The sequence below is a fragment of the Selaginella moellendorffii genome, unplaced genomic scaffold (assembly GCF_000143415.4).
Source record: "Selaginella moellendorffii unplaced genomic scaffold, v1.0 SELMOscaffold_14, whole genome shotgun sequence".
Taxonomy (NCBI): domain Eukaryota; kingdom Viridiplantae; phylum Streptophyta; class Lycopodiopsida; order Selaginellales; family Selaginellaceae; genus Selaginella; species Selaginella moellendorffii.
Window position 1 is genome coordinate 1,748,422 of NW_003314275.1, and position 19,007 is coordinate 1,767,428.

The window sequence follows — 19,007 nt, forward strand, 5'->3', positions numbered from 1 at the left end:
GAATTAACCGTAAGCATCCGCATCCCAGTCCTAGCTAAAAAACCCCTACCCATTTTGAACCGATGTTTTGGCCATGACAAAAGCATTGTCACTATCAAAGGCCGCTGCTTCCTTGAGCAAAGCTTTGATACCAGCAAAGTCGGAGCCTCCGGACAAGTTGGCCGTGGAAGAAATCTGCAAACTCGCCGTTCGAGCCTCCTCTCGATAAGGTCCAATCTGCTGGAGAAGGTTCATCACCACATCTTTCATGCCAAGTCCCTGGATTTCTACTTTCGTGTCAGCCATGGTCTTCATCAGCACCTGAGCTCCTTTTATCACCTCTTTCACCAAAACTCCCAATTTTTCGACAGGCTGGATCCACGGAGTTGAGAGACTGTCTTTGCTCATCCCCACAACATGCGATCGTAGAGTTTTGAGCGACTGCAACAACGATGAAGAGCCTGCTTCTTGGAGCTGCATCACGCACGAGAGAACTTCCGAACGACCGTCTGGACAAAAGAGGAGCATCAGACGCTTGCAAGCGTAGTTATCTGTCGAGATCGATCAGCTGACGTGGCATGTCCACGTGGTCATGAGTCATGTAAAAAAGAGTCGAACACAATGAACGAGCTCATGAGTATTATGTCCATCCCTTTTCACACCACAACATGGATTTCGGGGACGATCCTGGTTGGTTGATTTGACGTTGCTGTCATGGCCGCTTCAACCCCACCACCATCTCCGCCGCCCCCACCACCACCGCCGCTGCTGCCGCCGCCGCTGTCGCCGCCGCCGCCACCGGTTGCTGCTCAAGTTCTCGTGGCTTCCACAGAGAAGGTGGAGAAATTCAGTGGCACGAATTTCTTCACATGGGCGACAAGAATCAGGCTGATCCTCTCTGCGAAACGAGTGTGGAACATCGTTGATGGGACTGAGCCTCGTCCCGCTGAGCAAACGCTACAATGAGATTGGGATTTTCGCAATCAGCAGCAAGCCATCACCGTCATTGGCTTGGGATTGAGCGATGAATTCTTGCCGCTGATTGATCTCACCAAGACCGCTGCTGAAATCTGGACGTCGCTTCGCACGATCTTCGTGGCCCAAGCCGCAAATTCTTCCATGCTGCTGAATCAACAATTCTTGGCGCTTCGCATCGAAACGGGTGAAACCATTGCTGTGTACGTGGGACGGATTCGAGGGCTAATGGCTGAATTGACTGGTGCTGGGTCTCCTGTCACGGATGATCGCGCCAGGGCGTTGCTGCTTGCAACCGTTTAGCACGCTCGCATCTGTTCTATCTCACATTGATCAAGTCGTGGGTACCCTGATTGAAGAGGAACGCAAGATGAAGGGGAAGAAAGAAGCGATGCCCTCAGCCAAATCTTCCTTGCTTTATGCTGGCGCTGCGGGAGGATCATCCTCGTCCTCTCAAGCTCAGCCGAACGACACTGGTTTTCGTGGCATGTACAAACCTGGACACTTGGCGAGGGATTGCAAGAAGAAGAAAGCTGATCGTGCTAAAGCTGCCAAGAACAAAGACAAAGGAAACAAAGACAAGGGCTCTGGGACTCCTCGTAAGCTCTTGATGGCTCGCTCTGCAAGCAGCAGCCACCAGCCCGTGCTCGGACCAGAGCTGTGGCTGGATCATTCCATATGGGCTTCCTTGTTTTTTGACTACCAAGAACCGTGTGAAAGTGACGCCGTGGGACTCGGTGACTCCTCTGCTCACGACGTACTAGGCAAAGGAACAATCAGGGTTCAGCTCTCTTCTGGAGAAATCCGGGAGATCTATCCTGTGTCTTATGTTCCGGGACTTACACACACGCTGCTGTCGATTGGAACTGCTGCTCAAGTAGGCTTCGATACTCTGTTCACAGCACAGGGAGCGTTCGTGCTGGATGCCGAGACTGGAGACAAGGTCGCTTTTGGACTTCCAGTTGATACGCTCGACCGCCTGGATGCTCACGTGATCCTTCCACCTGTGGCGCTGATGGCTCGGGCTCCACCGACACTTGCAACCTGGCACCAGCACCTTGGTCACGTGAACGAGCAACAGCTAAAAAAGGTGGATGTTCCTGTGGTGCTTGGGAGCGCGCTGCCCTTCTGCGAAGCTTGTGTTGGTGGAAAACACCACGTTTTTCCTTTCCCATAGATTTCTCATTCTAGAGCAAGTTCTGTTCTTGAGTTCGTACACTCGGACGTTTGTTCGATTATGGTTGAATCTTTGGGAGGCAAACGTTATGTAGTCACCTTCCTGGATGATTACACGCGGTACCTGATCGTGTACCTGCTGGCTCATAAGTCAGAAGTGTTCTCCTGTTTTAGCCAATACAAGGCTTTGGTAGAAAATCTACACAGCTGTTTAGTTCGTGTGCACATGCCCAGAATGGTGCTGCCGAGAGGGTGAATCGCACCATCATAGAAGCTGCACGCTGTATGCTGCTTCACGCAGGAATGCCGGCTGCTTTCTGGGGAGAGGCAGTTAACACGGCTGTTTATGTTCGGAACCGGTTGCCAACACGTGCCCTGCTTGGGAAGACCACTCCTTATGAACTTTGGACTGATCACGCACCTGGTTATGATCATCTCCGCATTTTTGGCTGTTTCGCCTATGCACACGTTCCACACAAGCAACGCCGAAAGCTGGAGTCAAAGGCTGAGCCATCCATTTTCCTGGGATATTTGGAAGACATGAAAGGATATCGCCTTTATTCACTCAAGCGCAAAACGTTGCTGGAAAGATCTTTGATGAGAGCAAGCTGTACAAGGATCCTGCTGAAGTTCCTGCTCCTACTTTCGTGGAACTCCAGCTGGTGGTAACGTGGTGGTTCTTCCAGCACTGCCACCACACCCTCCAGCTACGCCTCTGCAAGAATTTCCTCCAGTGAGAACACCTAGCTTCTCTGTAGAGCTGATGAACACTTACTTCGAGGGCGACGAGAAATTTCAAGCTGCTCCTGAGTTCTTCCTCGGCTCATCTTCAGTGGGAGCTGGACGTGGATCATCACCTTCAGTGGGAGCTGGAAGCAGGTCGCCAACTTCAGTGGGAGCTCTCCCAGACTCTCCACTTGTTCCACAACCTGTGATCCACCCTCCAGCACGTCCTGAACCACGGTGCTCTGCTCGAGTTCCCGTACCATCGAGGCTGCAACTGGAAGCTGAGCAATCTCGTCCCTTCTTTAGTTTTGGAAAACTTAAAAAGAAAGGAATGCACCAGGCTAACTTCGTGGCTGCTAATCCAGAACGAATCCCCATTCCAGCGAATGTTGACGAGGCATTAACTGGACTTCATGCTGCCCAGTGGCAAGAAGCCATGAATGCTGAAATGCATTCGCATGAGCGAAACAATACAATGACAAAGACAACCTTACCTAAAGGTGCTCACCTTGTGAGCTCGAAATGGATTTACACAGTCAAGTACAAACCTGATGGAACTGTAGCAAAGTCTCCAGATGCCACGTCCGTCCATGGTGGACCTCCTCACAATGAATATACTATGATAGCTATATCGTCCTTCCTGTTTTAATAATCTAAGCATTCCATATGATACTTAAGCCTATCATAATGCATCAATCACTCTTCCGTACGAAACTCCCGGGACGTGGATTCGTGTGGATCCAACGGGCGACGGCCGGCGGAATCTGGGCGGCCACATGGGCCCTGTCGGCCCTTTCCGTGCCCTCGCATTGTCAGTTATGGACCACCGCCAGGTGGACACGCCTCGTGGCCCAAAATTCTCACACAGCCAAAGGCGACGATTATCTTCCTTATCCCTGCGACTGCCAGATCTTTGTCGAAAACTTCTTTTCTCCCTGGAGCGCGCGCTTCTCCGGGCTTGATTGACGCATTATGGATTGCGAGCTTCGATTTAGCTTGTGAGATCGTGGGCGCGCGAGGAGGATAGTGTAAAATAATGGGAAGAAGACCATACGGAATTCCTTCTTTGCAGAGAGGGGAGAATTTTGTGTACTTGGGCATTGCTGCTGGCCACGCTCGAGGCAGTCCTTGCCAAGCATGCCCTGCGCGGCTAGAGCCCTGGTACCAGATCAAAGCAGCAAAATTGCCATCTTTCTCTCTTTGGGCTGCTTTTTGGTGCTCACTTATTTGGCGCTTTGCACTGCGCTGGGACTGCTGCTGCAGCTAGTACTGCTGCTACTGGGCGCGCACAGCGCCTGCGATCAAACACGAGGAATCTTCTGAATAGATTAAGATTTCTTTGTTTTCTACGATCGTATAGCTTCTCTTTTGGTTGAGATGATAGCTCTGCGTTCCAGGGGAATGATTTCGCGAATCTAGGCATTGCATCTGTGCTGTTTCTACGAGCTTCTTGTCATCATGGATCTAGTCCAAGACGAGAGCGCGCCAAGACAACCTTTTGCGGTGATAGAGATGGTGGCATTGTATAGAATTGATTAATTTATGTTTGATCGTTCCTTTTGATGATTTGATTCGAATCTTGCCGTATAGCAAACTTACGAGTTGAAGTTTGCAACTATCAATGCTAAAGTTTTGGAGAACTTTAGTTTCGGTGGGATCGTTGAGCCCAATACTCGGCAACGAGCTTCGCAAAACCGGAGCTTCTATCCTGGAGAAGAACCTCCGGCGGCTGGAATTCCAGGAGAACCCCTGTTTCACGGAATCAATCAGTCTGAGATCTTCATTGCGGTGATCTTACCGTCTTGGAGAGTGAGAACCATGTCGCAGTCGATCACGGTCGGGATGCGGTGAGCGACGGTGACCACGGTGCACGTCGCGAATTCCTCACGTATCACTCTTTGCAACACGGCGTCCGTGGAGGAATCGATGGACGCGGTGGCCTCGTCCAGCACGAGAACTCTTGTGCGCTTGAGAAGAACTCGTCCCAGGCAGAAGAGCTGCCTCTGTCCAGCGCTCCAGTTGCCACCTTCGTCGCTCACTGCTCGGGACACGATCGAGAAGTTTGATCAGACATCGGAAACATATAACGCTATACCCGATGAATCGAGCTGATTCGCCATGCTATGGATTTCCTTGGCCATCTGACACTTTTCCAGAGCCTACAGCACAAGAACACAATGAAAAACATGAGCTCCAAGTGAAAACTGGTAAGAACAATTTCCTCTTACCTCCCAGATGTCGAGGTCGCTGTATTTTCCTAGAGGATCCAGATTTGTTCGAATGGTTCCACGAAATAGCGTCGGCTCCTGCGGGATGATTCCGAGCTTGGACCTCAGATCGTGAAGGCCAATCGAGCAAATGTCGATACCATCGATGAGAATGGTACCACCAGCAGGATCAACAAGCCGGAATATCGCACTTATCAGTGTTGATTTCCCGCTTCCTGTGCGTCCGACGACGCCAATCCTCTTGCCTCCCTCCATTTTGCAGCTGATTCCTCGAAGAACAAGAGGCAAATCCGGCCTGTACTTGATCTATTATAACAAGAAAAAAAAAACTATCAAACGTTAATCAAATCAAACTATCAATATCAAACTTGGCTCTCGATACTGACCTGCAAATTTTGGAAAACGATTTCTCCATGGCTGGGCCACGTCTTTGGTGGCCTGTTGTGCTCTACAATTGCTGGAGGCTCCACAGGGATGTCCATATATTGTTTGATTCTCTCCACTGAAACAATGTGACTCGCCATCTGACAGTACCACTGCGACATAAACACAAGGCTGACATTGATCAACAGTCCATACGCAAGTCCGACTCCAGCCAATCCTGAGAGAAGACAAAATGTAAGAAAAATGGGAAGAAGAAACAAAAAGCCTACGTCGTATGTACCTGGTGTCAAGCTTGGATCCAAGTTTAAGCCAACTCCAAAGACAAGAAGCAAAATCAAACCGCAGGCCTCCACTCTGAGAATGAGCCACTCTATCGCGGCATTCGTGTGCAAGTAGATTGACGAGTCTTTGTTGATGAGCTCCATAGATCTCTGCATGAACCGCTCCTTCATTCTAAAGGCTCGGATTGTCACAGCCCCTCTCACGGTTTCGCCAGAGAGGTTGAGGATAGGAGACTTGGTCATTGCATTCAGTCTCATCATCTCTTGAGCAGAAGTTCGGTAGAATGCCTGTTGTCGGGCTCGAAAAGCATATCACCAGAACTCTAAGTTTTAGAAGGAAGTTCTTCAAATGGTTACCTCGATCTTTAGAATCACCCACAACATGGGAATGACAACGAACAGCGACGGCCAAAGAACAACCCCAAGAACAACCATGACGCCTGGAAAATCGAAAACAAACGCAATAAGGATATGTCCGACCATGAACACGTCGACATCCACTATCGACATATCACTCGAGGCCTGCAAAGCTAGTGTTAGCTAAAAACATTGCCGAGAAACATGTAATATAACTGCGTACCCGGGTTAGAATCCTTCCTGTTGGAGTGGAGTCGAAGAAAGACATTGGAGCTCTAAACAACGACGTCATAAGGCCTGAGTAGATCGATCTGGAAGCTTTGAGCCCGAGTGCCAAGTGCACGAACAATCGTACCAGCAAGAATAGGCTTGTCACATAGGCGATAATCGTGTACCCATACGCAACGTAAGGACCATCAATGCCTGGCTTCATCACCTGATAAGCCAGCCATAATCCTCCCGTCACCTGGCCAGCAACCAGGCCGACTTGCATCAGCAGATCAAAGCCGAAGAGGACATGACCTTTGGAAATCGAGAGGTAGTCTTTGTACGGTTGCAACCCGAGATCACCGAATTCTTTCTCTTCGTCCGCCGTGAGCTGCGCAGTTTGTGTTTGATTCGTGCTCTCGTCGTTGGAGTCTGCTGGTGTGTTCGTCACACCCGTGCGCTTGCCGCCATCGTCGCTGCTCTTGCTGAGAGCGTTGCTTAGTGTGTCGTGGTGTGCGTTCACGAGCTTCTCCAGTGTTAGCCCAGTGTTGAGGAGCTCTTCGTATGAACCAAGTTGCTCGATCGTTCCACCTTCCATCACCTTTTGAATACAAAGAAAGGAAACTTACCGGTAAAGAAAGAACTAAACGGAACTTACCACAACCACGTCCAATGCTGGAAGGAACTCGACCTGATGTGTCACCAGTACTACAGTCTTGTTTCTCAGAGATTTCATCACACACTCCTGCCAAAGAAATAAAGACAATTGATGCAGCTCATTCATCTTGGCATATACTACTTACATGAAATAATGTCGCAGCTGTCTGGGCATCCACCGCACTAAATGGATCGTCCAGCAGGTAGATATCAGCATCGTTGTACACTGCTCGAGCAAGCTGGATCCTCTGCTTTTGTCCACCACTTAAGTTCAGTCCCCTCTCCCCAATCTCGGTCAAGTCACCCAAAGGAAACATCTCCAGATCCCTCTCCAGTGCGCAAGCCCGGATCACCTTGGAGTAACTTTCTTCCACCATTGTTTTTCCAAACAGTATATTGTCTCGAATCGTTCCACTCTGGATCCATGCAACTTGAGAAACATAAGCAACGGTCCCATTGACTTCTGCCTGGATCGATGAAGACAAAAGATCAAAGCATATAAAAAAGATGGAAGCCACGTACCTCTCCAGTGATCTTGGGAATCTCCCCAAGCATTGCACACAGCAGCGACGACTTGCCAGAACCGACAGCCCCACAAACCGCGACTTTTTGTCCACTCCTGATGCTCAAGTTGACACTCGAGAGGCTTTTCTTACAGTGAGAACTCGGAGAAGAATGATCGAAATCCCAGGCAAAGGTGGCAGGCCCATGAATCCGGATCCTCACTGCCGAATCCATCCCGGCGGCACAGGTCGTGCCAACCGACGTGCTCTCATCCCCGGTCTCATCGTCTTGGAAGAAGATTTGGAGTCGCTTGATCGAGACGATGGCCTGGCTCACGGTGGTAAGAACATCGGCGATGATCCTTACGGGCTCCTGGGTGTTTGCAAACGCCGAGAAGATGGTAAAGATGGCAGCGGCGTTGAGCTCGTAGCCGAGCCACACGTAAGCGATGAGCGTGAGCGAGAGAGCCGTCGCGTACGAGAGCCAAAACACCATGACGCTTTTGCTCCTCCCTACGTGCACGGATTTCGTCCAGCGCAGCTCTCTCTCCCGGCAGGCATCGATCATCTTCTTGAATTCCTCCTCCCACGCCTGGAGCTTGATGATCTTGACGCTGTTGAGAACCTCGGCGGTGCGGCGGAGGCGCTCGTCCTGGGCGATCATGAGGTTCGTCTGCGCGAGCTGGAGATTCCGGGAGATTGGGATCTGGACGAAGAAAGTCACGAGCAGCACCAAGAGGGTGGCCAGTGTCGCGAGCTTCGCGATCTTGACGAGCACCAAGACGGCGATGAGGAGCTGGAGGATGCAGGCCCAAGAGTAGTGAATCCACCACGAGAACTCGCCCAGGCGGTAGGAATCCACGCCCATGTAGCTCACGATCTCGCCGCCGGAATGGCGCTGCCTGGCCTTGCTGGAAATCTTGAGGATCTTGTCGTAGACCGCGGCGCACACCGATGCGCGAGCCTTGACGCCGAGGCGGCGCGATTGGAAGCTCCAGTGCCTGTGCGCGATGGATTGAGTGGCTTTGACCGCGACGAGACCCAGGATCACGAGGAATCCGTTGGATGGATTCAAATCTCGGCGCGCGATCGAATCGACGAAGAGATAGAGAAAGATCGGGCCGGCAGAGATCGCCAGCGTTCTTACTAGCGCCAGCAATCCGGTGAAGAAGATCAGCCGCCGGTGGCATCGAAGCAATGCCACGAAAATATCCTTCCTCCCGCCCTCGACGATCTTCTCTGCGTCGCCGCCTCGCGATCGCAGCTCCTCCAGCAGTGCATCGGCGCGGTCGCCATGGCCGAGCGCTGGAATATCGGCCGCCTCGAGGTGCCTGGAAGATCCGAGATGGAGCAGGGGATTGAGCCATGACAATGTGAGCTTCGCCAAGAATCCGGCATGATCGTAGCCGCCCTTGCCCGATCGCGCTGGATTCTCGTCGATAAGGCTCTCCCGCAAGGAAGAAGAATCCATCCACACGACTCTCCAAACCACACGTTATTAGGGCCAGCGCAATCATATTCTCCAAATTATACCAAAAGAAGAATGAAAACAGTTCGCTATTTCACTTTCTTGCAACCAACATTAAATAATAGATTAAATGGTAATTTTTAATTGAACTCTTACACATTCAGTGTTTAATATCAGTATTACTTCAAGCTCTATAGATTTGACGAACCAGCTCCAGCCAATTCCCACAAAAAGAAATGAGCTTAGATGTGCAACCTAGCTAAACCTCACATACCATACCGAATTTCCTCGCTAAGATCTTTCATTTCACAAAATCTACTGCAAAAGCAAAGCCAATTCAAGCAAAACTTACAAAGCACTAGACTACTGGAAGCATGATGTCGAAGTACCTCACCTCTCATGGCGTGAGATGCTGCTGAATGGAATGGCTCCATTGCCCAGTCTGATCAACACTAGCAGGGATCATTCCACTGGTTCAAAGGCATGATGAATAAAGCTATCAAGAACACTGGGTTTATGTATGTATGCATGACGCAGTAAGTATATTCTCTAATAATTAAGCAAATGGTGTTTAAGCTTGTTTAGTAGTGTTTATGGTCCAAAATGGCCGCTTACAGAAGCGCTCGGATGTTGCACAGAAATGTGATCGGCTGGATGATCCTTGGGACAATGCGCGAGATGTCGTGGACACTAGTGCTAGTGGTCCTGCTTGTAGACCAAACAAGGAGAATCTCTGGATTCAAGATTTAGTGGTGAATGTATTTGTAGATGGACAATTTCAATTTCTTCCATCCAAAATATTGGTTGTGTGAATAGACAATTGATGAAGACCTATCCATGTCAATTTTTTGGTGGGCTCTCTCTCTACTGAGTTTATACATATTCAACACGTTGGTTTTGAGGCGAGATGTCAGATACAGGTTTGATTTTTTGGTAGAATTGGAATGGATCACAGAAGGAAGCAGTGGTCCTTGCCCTTGGGTTATACAACAGGTAGTATACCTGGCGCACATGATGAGCTAGTGGAGTGCTCTAGCAAATCCATTTAGCATGGCAGTACCAGCAGAAATGCTTGATGAAGAGGGTGCTCTAGTCCTCAAAGTCCCTGGCCATAGTCAGGGTGCACTCAAGGTGTGCTTGTAGATTTCAGATGGGTGATGTGCTTAGAATCAAAAACATTCCATGACCAGAGAAATAAAATTGAAAACCAGTCATGGAGAATCCTATAGGGTGCGGGATTTGGTCCTCGCACCAGATGCCCAAGTTGAGCAAAAACTCCCAGTGCCACCCGAAGTGAAGCGCATCACTTCACATGCTCAACTCATTGTGTGCTACCTTTGATCCGGTGCAAAAAAGGATCCCCATTTGCCTGGCAATGTCAAGTATGGTTTCGATTAGAAAATTGCAGCGTCACGTTACTACTAGATAATTTGTGAAACTGAAAATATCATGGCTAAGTTAGAAAATAATTTATTGCAGTTGCAAAAGGTTTGATATTAATTCAAGAATTATAAACATGTTTATAATTTATAAGCACAAGATTAATCTTTCAACCAAAATAAACTAGAATATATTCAAAAATGTTTAGTAAAGTTTACAAATTACAGATGAAAAGGATAATCTGGGCCAAGTGCTGGATCTACAAGCTTTTTGAGGTTGTCTGTTGCGTCGGGGCTTTAAGATTAAATTAAATCCCAAGCAGTCAGTTTCTTTAATCAGGTTTAATGCTAGTAATGACTTTTTTGTTTACTATATAATGGTTAGTTTCTACATTAAATTATTAGTTAAGATAAATATAAACACGTTATAATTTTTAAATAAATATACAGCTGCAATCAGTCTGAACCTACTGTACTCATCATGCCTCCCAATTTGCAAAATGATTCATGCTAAAACCTTCCTGGCCACAAAGCTGACCTGCTCTGCGAGATGGTCAGCTTTTAGCATGCTTCTTCTAACACTTGCGTTCGCGTCCACTGCCTATCCACGTTCCTCGCGCTTCCTTCCAATTGTGTTCGTGGTGGCTGTGATGTTGGTCACTTGGTGATCGTAGCTAACAATCCTTTTGACAAGTCCTGCGAAACAATGCTGTGGAAAGATAGAAACGATAAAACGCGGAAGTTACCTCGTGGAATTTCTGCCAGGAAGCGCGATGGAAGAGCTTGCTGCCCGCTGTCTTTCATAAGATACGTGATCTGCAATGTTTCTGAGATTGTGAGAAAAGAATCCACATTTCATCATCTGTTACCAAGATGGAGGTCTTCGCTCGAGTAAGCGTAACATACAAAAGCCTTCTCTGTAGAGAGCGAGTGAGCGTGCACAAGGAAGAATGATAATGAGGAACCTCACCTCTTCTTCAAGAATGTCTTGGTCATCAGAAACCATATCTGTGTCGAAGACTGGCAACACTCCCTCGTTGGCACGAGCTAAAACTATTGCTGGCCATTCCAAACCTTTTGCCTGTGCAGCACAACCACGTAAAAGAATGATCTTTTCTTTCGCTGTACCTGGTGAATCGTAGAAAGCGTTACACAGTCCGACGGAGAACTCAACGTCTTGTTGTCTTCGCCAAGCTCATACTCGTGCAGTTTGAGCGCAACTTGATCCAAAAACACTCGTAATCGCTGTGCGTGATCTTTAAAGTCCGACTGGGAACTCCGCACAGTGCCTTGTCCAGGATCTCTCTTTTGCAGCCTTCTCATGTCCTTGTAACTCGCGTTCTTGCTTTTGCTCGCTGGATGAAGAGATTTAAGAGTAAGCATCCAAGTCCTAGCTAAGAAACCACATACCAGTTTGAGCTGATGCTTTGGCCATGACAAAAGCATTGTCACCATCAAAGGCCGCTGCTTCCTTGAGCAAAGCTTTGATACCAGCGAAGTCGGAGCCTCCGGACAAGTTGGCCGTGGAAGAAATCTGCAAACTCGCCGTTCGAGCCTCCTCTCGATAAGGTCCAATCTGCTGGAGAAGGTTCATCACCACATCTTTCATGCCAAGCCTCTGGAGTTCTTCTTTCGTGTCAGCCATGATCTTCATCAGCACCTGAGCTCCTTTTATCACCTCTTTCACCAAAACTCCCAATTTTTCGACAACCGGCTGGATCCACGGAGCTGAGAGACTGTCTTTGCTCATCCCCAGAACATGCGATCGTAGAGTTTTGAGCGACTGCAACAGCGATGAAGAGCCTGCTTGTTGGAGCTGCATCACGCACGAGAGAACTTCCGAACGACCGTCTGGACAAAAGAGGAGCATCAGACGCTTGCAAGCGTAGTCATCGGACTCGTTCAGTATCAGCCTCAAGACCCCGAGTATATCTGCCAGAGCTTCACCGGTGGAGCTGAATCCTTTTGCTGAGACTGTACTGTCGTCACTTCCTCCTGTGACTTTCATCTTGCACGGAACACCGATCGCCTGCAAGTGATGCTGTAGCTCCACACCGACCCGATGGACTCGATACAGAACTGCAATCTCGCTCAGCTTCACCCCTTCTGCTCTCGAGCTCGATATAAAGTTCGAGATGGCGGCAACCTCGCACAGCACGTTTCTACACTCGCACATCGCGACGAGCTTCCCCGTCGGAGCCGTGGTTCCAATGGACTTCCTCATCCGGCTTTCATTTCTCGATATCACCGATCGTGCTGCCGCGACAATGGCACCTGTGCTGCGAAAGTTCCGTTCCAGTTTTACCACAGTGGCGCCACCGAATGTCGACGAGAAGCTTTCGAAGTTTTGGATTCCAGCGGCTCCTCTCCAGGAATAAATCTGCTGGTCGTCATCCCCGACTACTGTAACGTGGTGATGCCTCGTAGCAAGCGCTTGCAAGAGCTTGAATTGTCCGGTGTCCGTATCCTGAAACTCGTCGACTAGTAAGAAGCTGTTACGTAAAGGAAGGAGAAGAAAAATCCATGCTCACCCAAGATATGCTGGAATTTCATGTCCAAAGAGTCCAGAATTCCTGGAAAACTTTCGAGCACATCGTTGGTACGCCTTGTAAAAGAGTTGAAATCGATAGCATTGATGTTTTGGAGGTGTGAATGGTATCTCTCGAGAACCCAGTCAAGCATGCCACCACCTTCCTTGGCGCTGTTCAAGGCAGCGGTGTCATGTTTTCTTTGCATCTGTCCAATCTGTTTCATCATTCGATAAGCTTCGGTCCTAAAGATCTGCTTCTTCAAAGATCCCTGCGAGAGAAAAAGGAAAAAGAGTTCGAATGAAGATGGTTTTTTCATTTGATCAAACCTCGCATTTCTGGCCATTGCTCCTCATGAGATGCCACTCGTAGACAAGCTCCTGCAGCAGCTCCAGCTGAAAAAGAATAGGAGAAAACATCCACAAAACAGGAAATGAGAAGAGAAAAAAAATGGGGAAAAACTTGCCTGCATCTTTGGCGTGAAAATGGTGAAGTCGGGAGCCAACTTTGCTTGCGAGGGAACAGCCCTGAGAATCGACAAGCAAAACGAATGGAAGGTCCCAACACGAACACCCTCGATGGAAATGCCGCTGTTTGATCCAAGCTTCCTCAGCCTCGAGAGAAGATCTTGCCCAGCTCGACGAGTAAACTACCAAAACCACGCCAAGAACAAGGACAAGAGAGATCAAAGCTTTGATTTTTCTTCCTTCTTTCCTTACCGTGACCGCAAGGATCTCCTTGGCCGGAACACCCTGCTCAAAACGCAAGCCAATAAATCCAATCCTCGCAAGAAAACCGACTTACATTCCGGATCAAATGAAGAATGCGATAGCACAAGACAAGCGTCTTCCCTGATCCCTGCCACCATCGATCAAGACGAATCGAGAAACCCCAAATGCAGCTTACCGCGGCCGCAAGAATCATAAGCGGGCATGAAATGGGCGCCGTGACCGCGGCTACTTGCGACTCGGTGAGCTCCACCATCCTCCTAAACCCTAAAACCCCAAGACCAAGCTACCAAGCCATCTTTATTCGATTTTTTGAGATGAAACCTCTTCGATCACGAGAAGAATTTCTTAAGCAGTAGCTTGTACTTGATAACTCCAGAGAGATTCTCCAACCCTTTGGCTCGTCACCTGGAACCATCTCCGCGTAAACAACAGATCAATCAAGGATGGATTTTCAAACCAGTAGAAGTAGCACTGTGATGCATAGCATTGTGATCTTCACGACCCCAAGGAAAAAAGAGAGAGAGAGAGAGAGCTTTCAAGCTTTGTATCTCTGAAAGATAGGAGTCTTTTATGCTTTTATATGCTGGTGAAAGAGGATCTAAGTACAGATCAGCTAATTTGTTTGGTTGCCATTCAAAATGCCCAGCTTTGGCAGCCCTTTAAAAACTGGCCACAATATGGGCATCTTTTATACAGACAAAGTGGCATTGCCTTCTTTGAGAATAAAGAAATAGTAATAGATCAAGAGATCATCATTATAATCCGTCGGTCTCATGCTTCTTGGTGGGCGTTGTGAGAAACAAATGAATGGATATGAGAAAGAGATAAGATTTTGGGTTTTTCTTCCATACCTTACTAACCGTATATTTTAGACGAATCGACGCAGATAAATCGAAGAACACAAATGCAACTCAAAAGTTTATTTGTGGAAATACAAACTTTAGGCAATAACTTCACTGGCAACGTAGCTGATAACTAGAGTCACCTCCAGATGAGATTCCCCGTTACCTTGAACCGGTTATCAAAGACGCTGGCTCTCCAATCCCCCATTCCAGCGTAAATGACATTCCAATACATGTACAAGACCCTCTGACCATCGCTCGAGTAAACATCAAACGAGCCCTCGGTACCAGTGGGAGACCAGTTCCTCCCACTCGCAGTGATGTGGTACTCGCCCCACGCTGTCATGGTGAGACCATTGGGAGATCCAATCTCCGTGTAACCGTTCACCCATTTCCCATATCCAAGCCACGAGTTTGCGACGTAGAGTGTCAAGGGACCTTGGGTGTAGTAGATTGTCAGTGCAAAGTAGTTGTCCTCGCCCTTGAGCAATTCTCCTGTTGGAAAAACCACCAAAAGCAAATGTTACGTTTCAGATCAAATAGAAAGAGAATACAGTAACATTGTTGAGATGAGTAGCAACTGGAGGAAGTTCACGACCCAAAGAAAGAGTAGCCAACAAGGAGAAGAACGCTACAAGCGCTCCAAGCTTTGCCATGGCTTGCATCTCTGAAAGATATTGTGGTGGAAGACGTAGCCAACTCTCAGTTTTGAATAGGATTGGATATCGATGATGATGCCGGTATATCCAACAAACCTGATAAACGTGGGATGGTTTTATCAAGGAAAATTTTAGATTATTAGCGTATTAGACCTGATGGTGTAGTTGAATTTGTGACTAGGGGCCATGGGTAATTGTCCTCGATACGAGATTCTCCTGTCGAAAAAATGCTTTACCCAGGGAAGTGTGCAGCAATTTGACAACCCAAGAAAGAACAAAGAAGAACAAGAGCAAGAAGAAGGGAGCTCCAAGATTTATGCTGGTGAAAGAGGACGGGCTGTAGTAACGAATTGAAAATGCCCAGCTTCGTTCAAGTCTGAGAAACGTGGGAAACCACTCACCAAAAACAGAGTATTACTTTCTTGGGGCGGCCCGACCGAGTGCTCTCCATTCTCTCGCCACTTCAGAACATAGTCAAGATCTGTTAAGCATTTTCCTGGCTTCCTCCAGAGCACGCATTTTCTATTCCCTTTGCCAGATCTTGCGAAGTCAAAAGACAATTAAAACACCAGGAAAAGTTTATTTAGATGGATAGATCCGCTTTCAAGCAATAGCTTCACCGGCAACGGACTTGATCACTAGAGTCACGTCCAGATGAGATTCCCCAATCCTTGTCGCCGTCGCCTGGAACCGGCTATCAAACACGGTTCTTTTCCATTCCCCCATTCCAGCGTAAACAACGTCCCAGTAGACATACAAGACCCTCTGACCATCGCTCGAGTAAACATCAAAGGAGCCCTCGGTACCAGTGGGAGACCAGCTCCTCCCACTCGCAGTGATGTGGTACTCGCCCCACGCTGTCATGGTGAGACCATTGGGAGATCCAATCTCCGTGAAATCGTTCTTTCCACGGACCCATTTCCCATATCCAAGCCACGAGTTTGCGACGTAGAGCGTCAAGGGACCTTCGGTGTAGTAGATTACCAGTGCAAAGTAATTGTCCTCGCCCTTGAGCTTGGAATGAGAATCTCCTGTTGGAAAAACCACCAAAAGCAAATGTTACGTTTCAGATCTAACAGAAGGAGAATAGATGAACCAGTAGCATTGTTAAGATGTGTAGCAACTGGAGGAAGTTCACGAGCAAGAAAGGGAGCAACCAAGAAGGGGAAGAACGCTACAAGAGCTCCAAGCTTTGCCATGGCTTGCATCTCCAAAAGCGATGAGAGCTCTTATTTATGCTTTCGGTAGCTCTCAGCTAGTTTGTTTTTCTTGAACTTTGATGACGATGGTGGTATATCCAACAAGCCTAATAAACGTGAGATGGTTTTATCACCGACAATTTAAGTTTATTAAGTAAGGTCTCTTAAATGCTGAAATTTGTGTAATATTCAAAATAATATATTGTGAGTGCATGGAATATGGAAAAGGAATACATGAGTGAATGATCTAAATTGAAAATCTGATGGCTACCAAAATCCCATTATACTAATATTAATATATAACATTGTAGCCATACACTTGGTCCTTGCATCATCCTTTCCTCTTGGAATAATGGAAAACCATTAAAATTCTTTTGTAGATGGGCTAGGATTTGAAGGAACATTTAGAGGAGGCATTAATGAATCTATAAGTGCTATTAGTTATTTTTGATCCTTTTATACGAAACATACAATCCATTTCAACTATTGTACATGTACAATTTCTGAAGGATTGGCTTGCTAGACATCATATTAAACCTCATAAACTTGTGGTCGAACTTGTCACAACACCCGATATGGTCCTTTCCAATGAGCAAAAAGCCCCTTAGATAAATCTTGTACTGTAAGATGGGGAAAATAAATTAACACCAAGTCATCCACTTTGTACTCTATAGTTGGACGATAATGGGAGTTGTAGCTTTATTGTTGTCCTACTTATATACTGCTTAGGTGTTTGGCAAACTCTGTTCAGACAAGTGGAAGAATATTTGTCAAATACTGATCTTACAACCTAGCATTAACAGTTCGTAACAATCGCAAAGGTAAACCTAACTCCGTTGGTAATATTGAATTATGACTATATAAGAGTTTATATGGTGAAACACCAACAAGACCTTGCACCCTTGTGGTATATGCATATTGAAGAGACAGTAAATAACCATCACAATTTGAATTCTGAAAGTTCACATACTTCGTGATCATCCCTTTGAATGTCCGAACAAGCTGTTTCACCAAACCGTCTGACTGTGGATGATAAGCACTTGTGAAAGTGTGGCGTATCCCTAATTGAGATATTAAAACATGAAATGCCTCAGCCATAAATACAGGACCATTATCTGAACAATTTGATCTGGATAAAAATGTTGGAACACCACTTGATTGAGGAAGAAGTATCCAAAAACAGTTACAAAGGTGTTAACAAAAGCATTAACTTCCACCTAATGAGTCAAGTAATCAAAAATAATAATAACATACTCATTGCTAATAGTTGATGGTAGAAAAGGTCCCAAAAAATCAAATGCCACTAACTCAAACAGATAAGAAATTGTAATTGACTCCAACCATCCTTCCACATCACAAGGGGGAATATTTCGAACTTGGCACCAAACTCAGTTACATATATACTGGATAACATTATGTTATATTTCCACCTAATAAAAAGACCTGTGCAGTTTCTTGGTCACCCAACAATATCCCATATGCCCACCTAAAATAGAAAAATCATAGTAGGTATGGAGAAACTGTGGAATGAAGATGGAAAGCACCACCAACCTTAAATGATTATCAGGATCCATCCCCAAAACTAGAAAATGTTGTCTTCAAAGTGATGTTGAGAATATAAATGTTGGAATAGCAAATCATCAATAAGTGATGTAAAATTCTCAAACCTATTTTGAGCCTTTGAATTCATAATTCAATCTCTTACACTTCGCAAACCTCATCAAGAGAAGGTAAGTTTTGCTTTGCACCTTGTGGACACTAAACATTAAGTACAACAACTACCAACAACACAGAATCCTTGTCTAGAAAATCCATAGATGCTGGAACAATAGACTCGTAAAAAATATGAAAAGAGAGCAAAAAAGGAAAATGAGCTTGAGAAAGGGTATCAACATTAACCATAAAACTCCTGGACGATGAATAACATCAAAATCATATATCTAAAGCTTCAAAGCCCATCGAGTAGTATGACCAACCAGGTTCTTTCGTTTCAATAATGAAATAATGGTAACATAATCACCTTTTAGTAACATTCAAGAACCATGTAGATATGCATGAAGTTTTTTGAAACCCTAGACTGCTACTAAACACTCCTTCTCTATCATGGAATAGTTCACCTCCACTAGTTATAATGTATAGCTGATGTATATAATAGGATGGTGTTGACCAGGCACACTCAGGCTCTTTTGCATTAACACACTTCCAAGATTAATATCAGAAGCATCCATGTGCAAAATGAAATGTCGAGTGTATTCAGGATACACCAAAATTGGAGGAGTCGTCAATAGCTCTTTGAGATCTATGAATGCTCGCTGACAATCCGCAAATTAAATGAAAGATAACATTGATGACTTTAGCAATGCTTACAACGGTGAAGTATGATTAGAAAGATGATCCACAAAATAACCAAGATATTGCACCTTATTCAGGAAGTGCTGCATATCATTCACACACTTCGGAGTAGGGAACTTTAGAATAACAATAAGTTTGGCAGGATCAATTTGCAAACCTTCACAAGGAAACGGTATTCAAGATAAGTCGTGTCCTTGGACCCAAACACGCACTTTAATTACTTCAACTTTAAACCAATATCCCATAACTAATTCAACACTTTATGAACATTAAAGATATGTTCCTCCTATGTCCCCTCCAAGAGGATCAAGATATCATCAATGAAGTCAGTAATCATCTCCGGTATATTGCAAAGAACCTCGTCCATCATCTGCTA

At 46.5% G+C, this 19,007-nt stretch overlaps 3 protein-coding genes and 1 long non-coding RNA gene across 5 annotated transcripts; all 4 read right to left on the minus strand.

The window, feature by feature from the left end:
• Nucleotides 1–2,783: 2,783 nt before the first annotated feature.
• Nucleotides 2,784–3,294, minus strand: LOC112346373. Its single transcript, XR_002992396.1, has 3 exons — nucleotides 3,194–3,294; nucleotides 2,906–3,137; nucleotides 2,784–2,845 (listed from the first exon to the last, which is right to left on the minus strand). It is a non-coding gene; the product is annotated as an uncharacterized LOC112346373 (long non-coding RNA).
• A 1,066-nt stretch (nucleotides 3,295–4,360) lies between these two features.
• Nucleotides 4,361–8,967, minus strand: LOC9632472 (ABC transporter C family member 8). Its single transcript, XM_024675184.1, has 11 exons — nucleotides 7,493–8,967; nucleotides 7,117–7,437; nucleotides 6,972–7,058; nucleotides 6,330–6,914; nucleotides 6,107–6,271; nucleotides 5,749–6,037; nucleotides 5,471–5,685; nucleotides 5,085–5,390; nucleotides 4,952–5,015; nucleotides 4,655–4,894; nucleotides 4,361–4,605 (listed from the first exon to the last, which is right to left on the minus strand). The coding sequence occupies exons 1-11, from the start codon at nucleotides 8,942–8,944 to the stop codon at nucleotides 4,499–4,501; spliced, it is 3,831 nt and encodes a 1,276-aa protein (XP_024530952.1). The 5' UTR covers nucleotides 8,945–8,967; the 3' UTR covers nucleotides 4,361–4,498.
• A 1,758-nt stretch (nucleotides 8,968–10,725) lies between these two features.
• On the minus strand, nucleotides 10,726–14,103 carry LOC112346372 (ATP-dependent DNA helicase Rep-like). 2 transcript variants are annotated; one of them, XM_024675186.1, is made up of 13 exons: nucleotides 14,037–14,103; nucleotides 13,755–13,984; nucleotides 13,653–13,706; nucleotides 13,568–13,600; nucleotides 13,315–13,497; nucleotides 13,178–13,243; nucleotides 12,852–13,119; nucleotides 11,731–12,801; nucleotides 11,449–11,675; nucleotides 11,291–11,401; nucleotides 11,190–11,237; nucleotides 11,067–11,136; nucleotides 10,726–11,016 (listed from the first exon to the last, which is right to left on the minus strand). In XM_024675186.1, exons 2-13 carry the CDS (start codon nucleotides 13,830–13,832, stop codon nucleotides 10,922–10,924), a joined length of 2,304 nt encoding a protein of 767 aa, XP_024530954.1. In that variant the 5' UTR covers nucleotides 13,833–13,984; nucleotides 14,037–14,103; the 3' UTR covers nucleotides 10,726–10,921. The 2 variants fall into 2 exon arrangements, with proteins under 2 accessions (XP_024530954.1, XP_024530955.1); XM_024675187.1 differs by lacking the exon at nucleotides 14,037–14,103 and having other exon boundaries at nucleotides 13,653–13,699; nucleotides 13,755–13,812.
• Nucleotides 14,104–15,635: 1,532 nt separating this feature from the next.
• Nucleotides 15,636–16,287, minus strand: LOC9632474. The gene is made up of 2 exons (XM_024675292.1): nucleotides 16,177–16,287; nucleotides 15,636–16,111 (listed from the first exon to the last, which is right to left on the minus strand). The coding sequence occupies exons 1-2, from the start codon at nucleotides 16,277–16,279 to the stop codon at nucleotides 15,684–15,686; spliced, it is 531 nt and encodes a 176-aa protein (XP_024531060.1). The 5' UTR covers nucleotides 16,280–16,287; the 3' UTR covers nucleotides 15,636–15,683.
• Nucleotides 16,288–19,007: the final 2,720 nt, after the last annotated feature.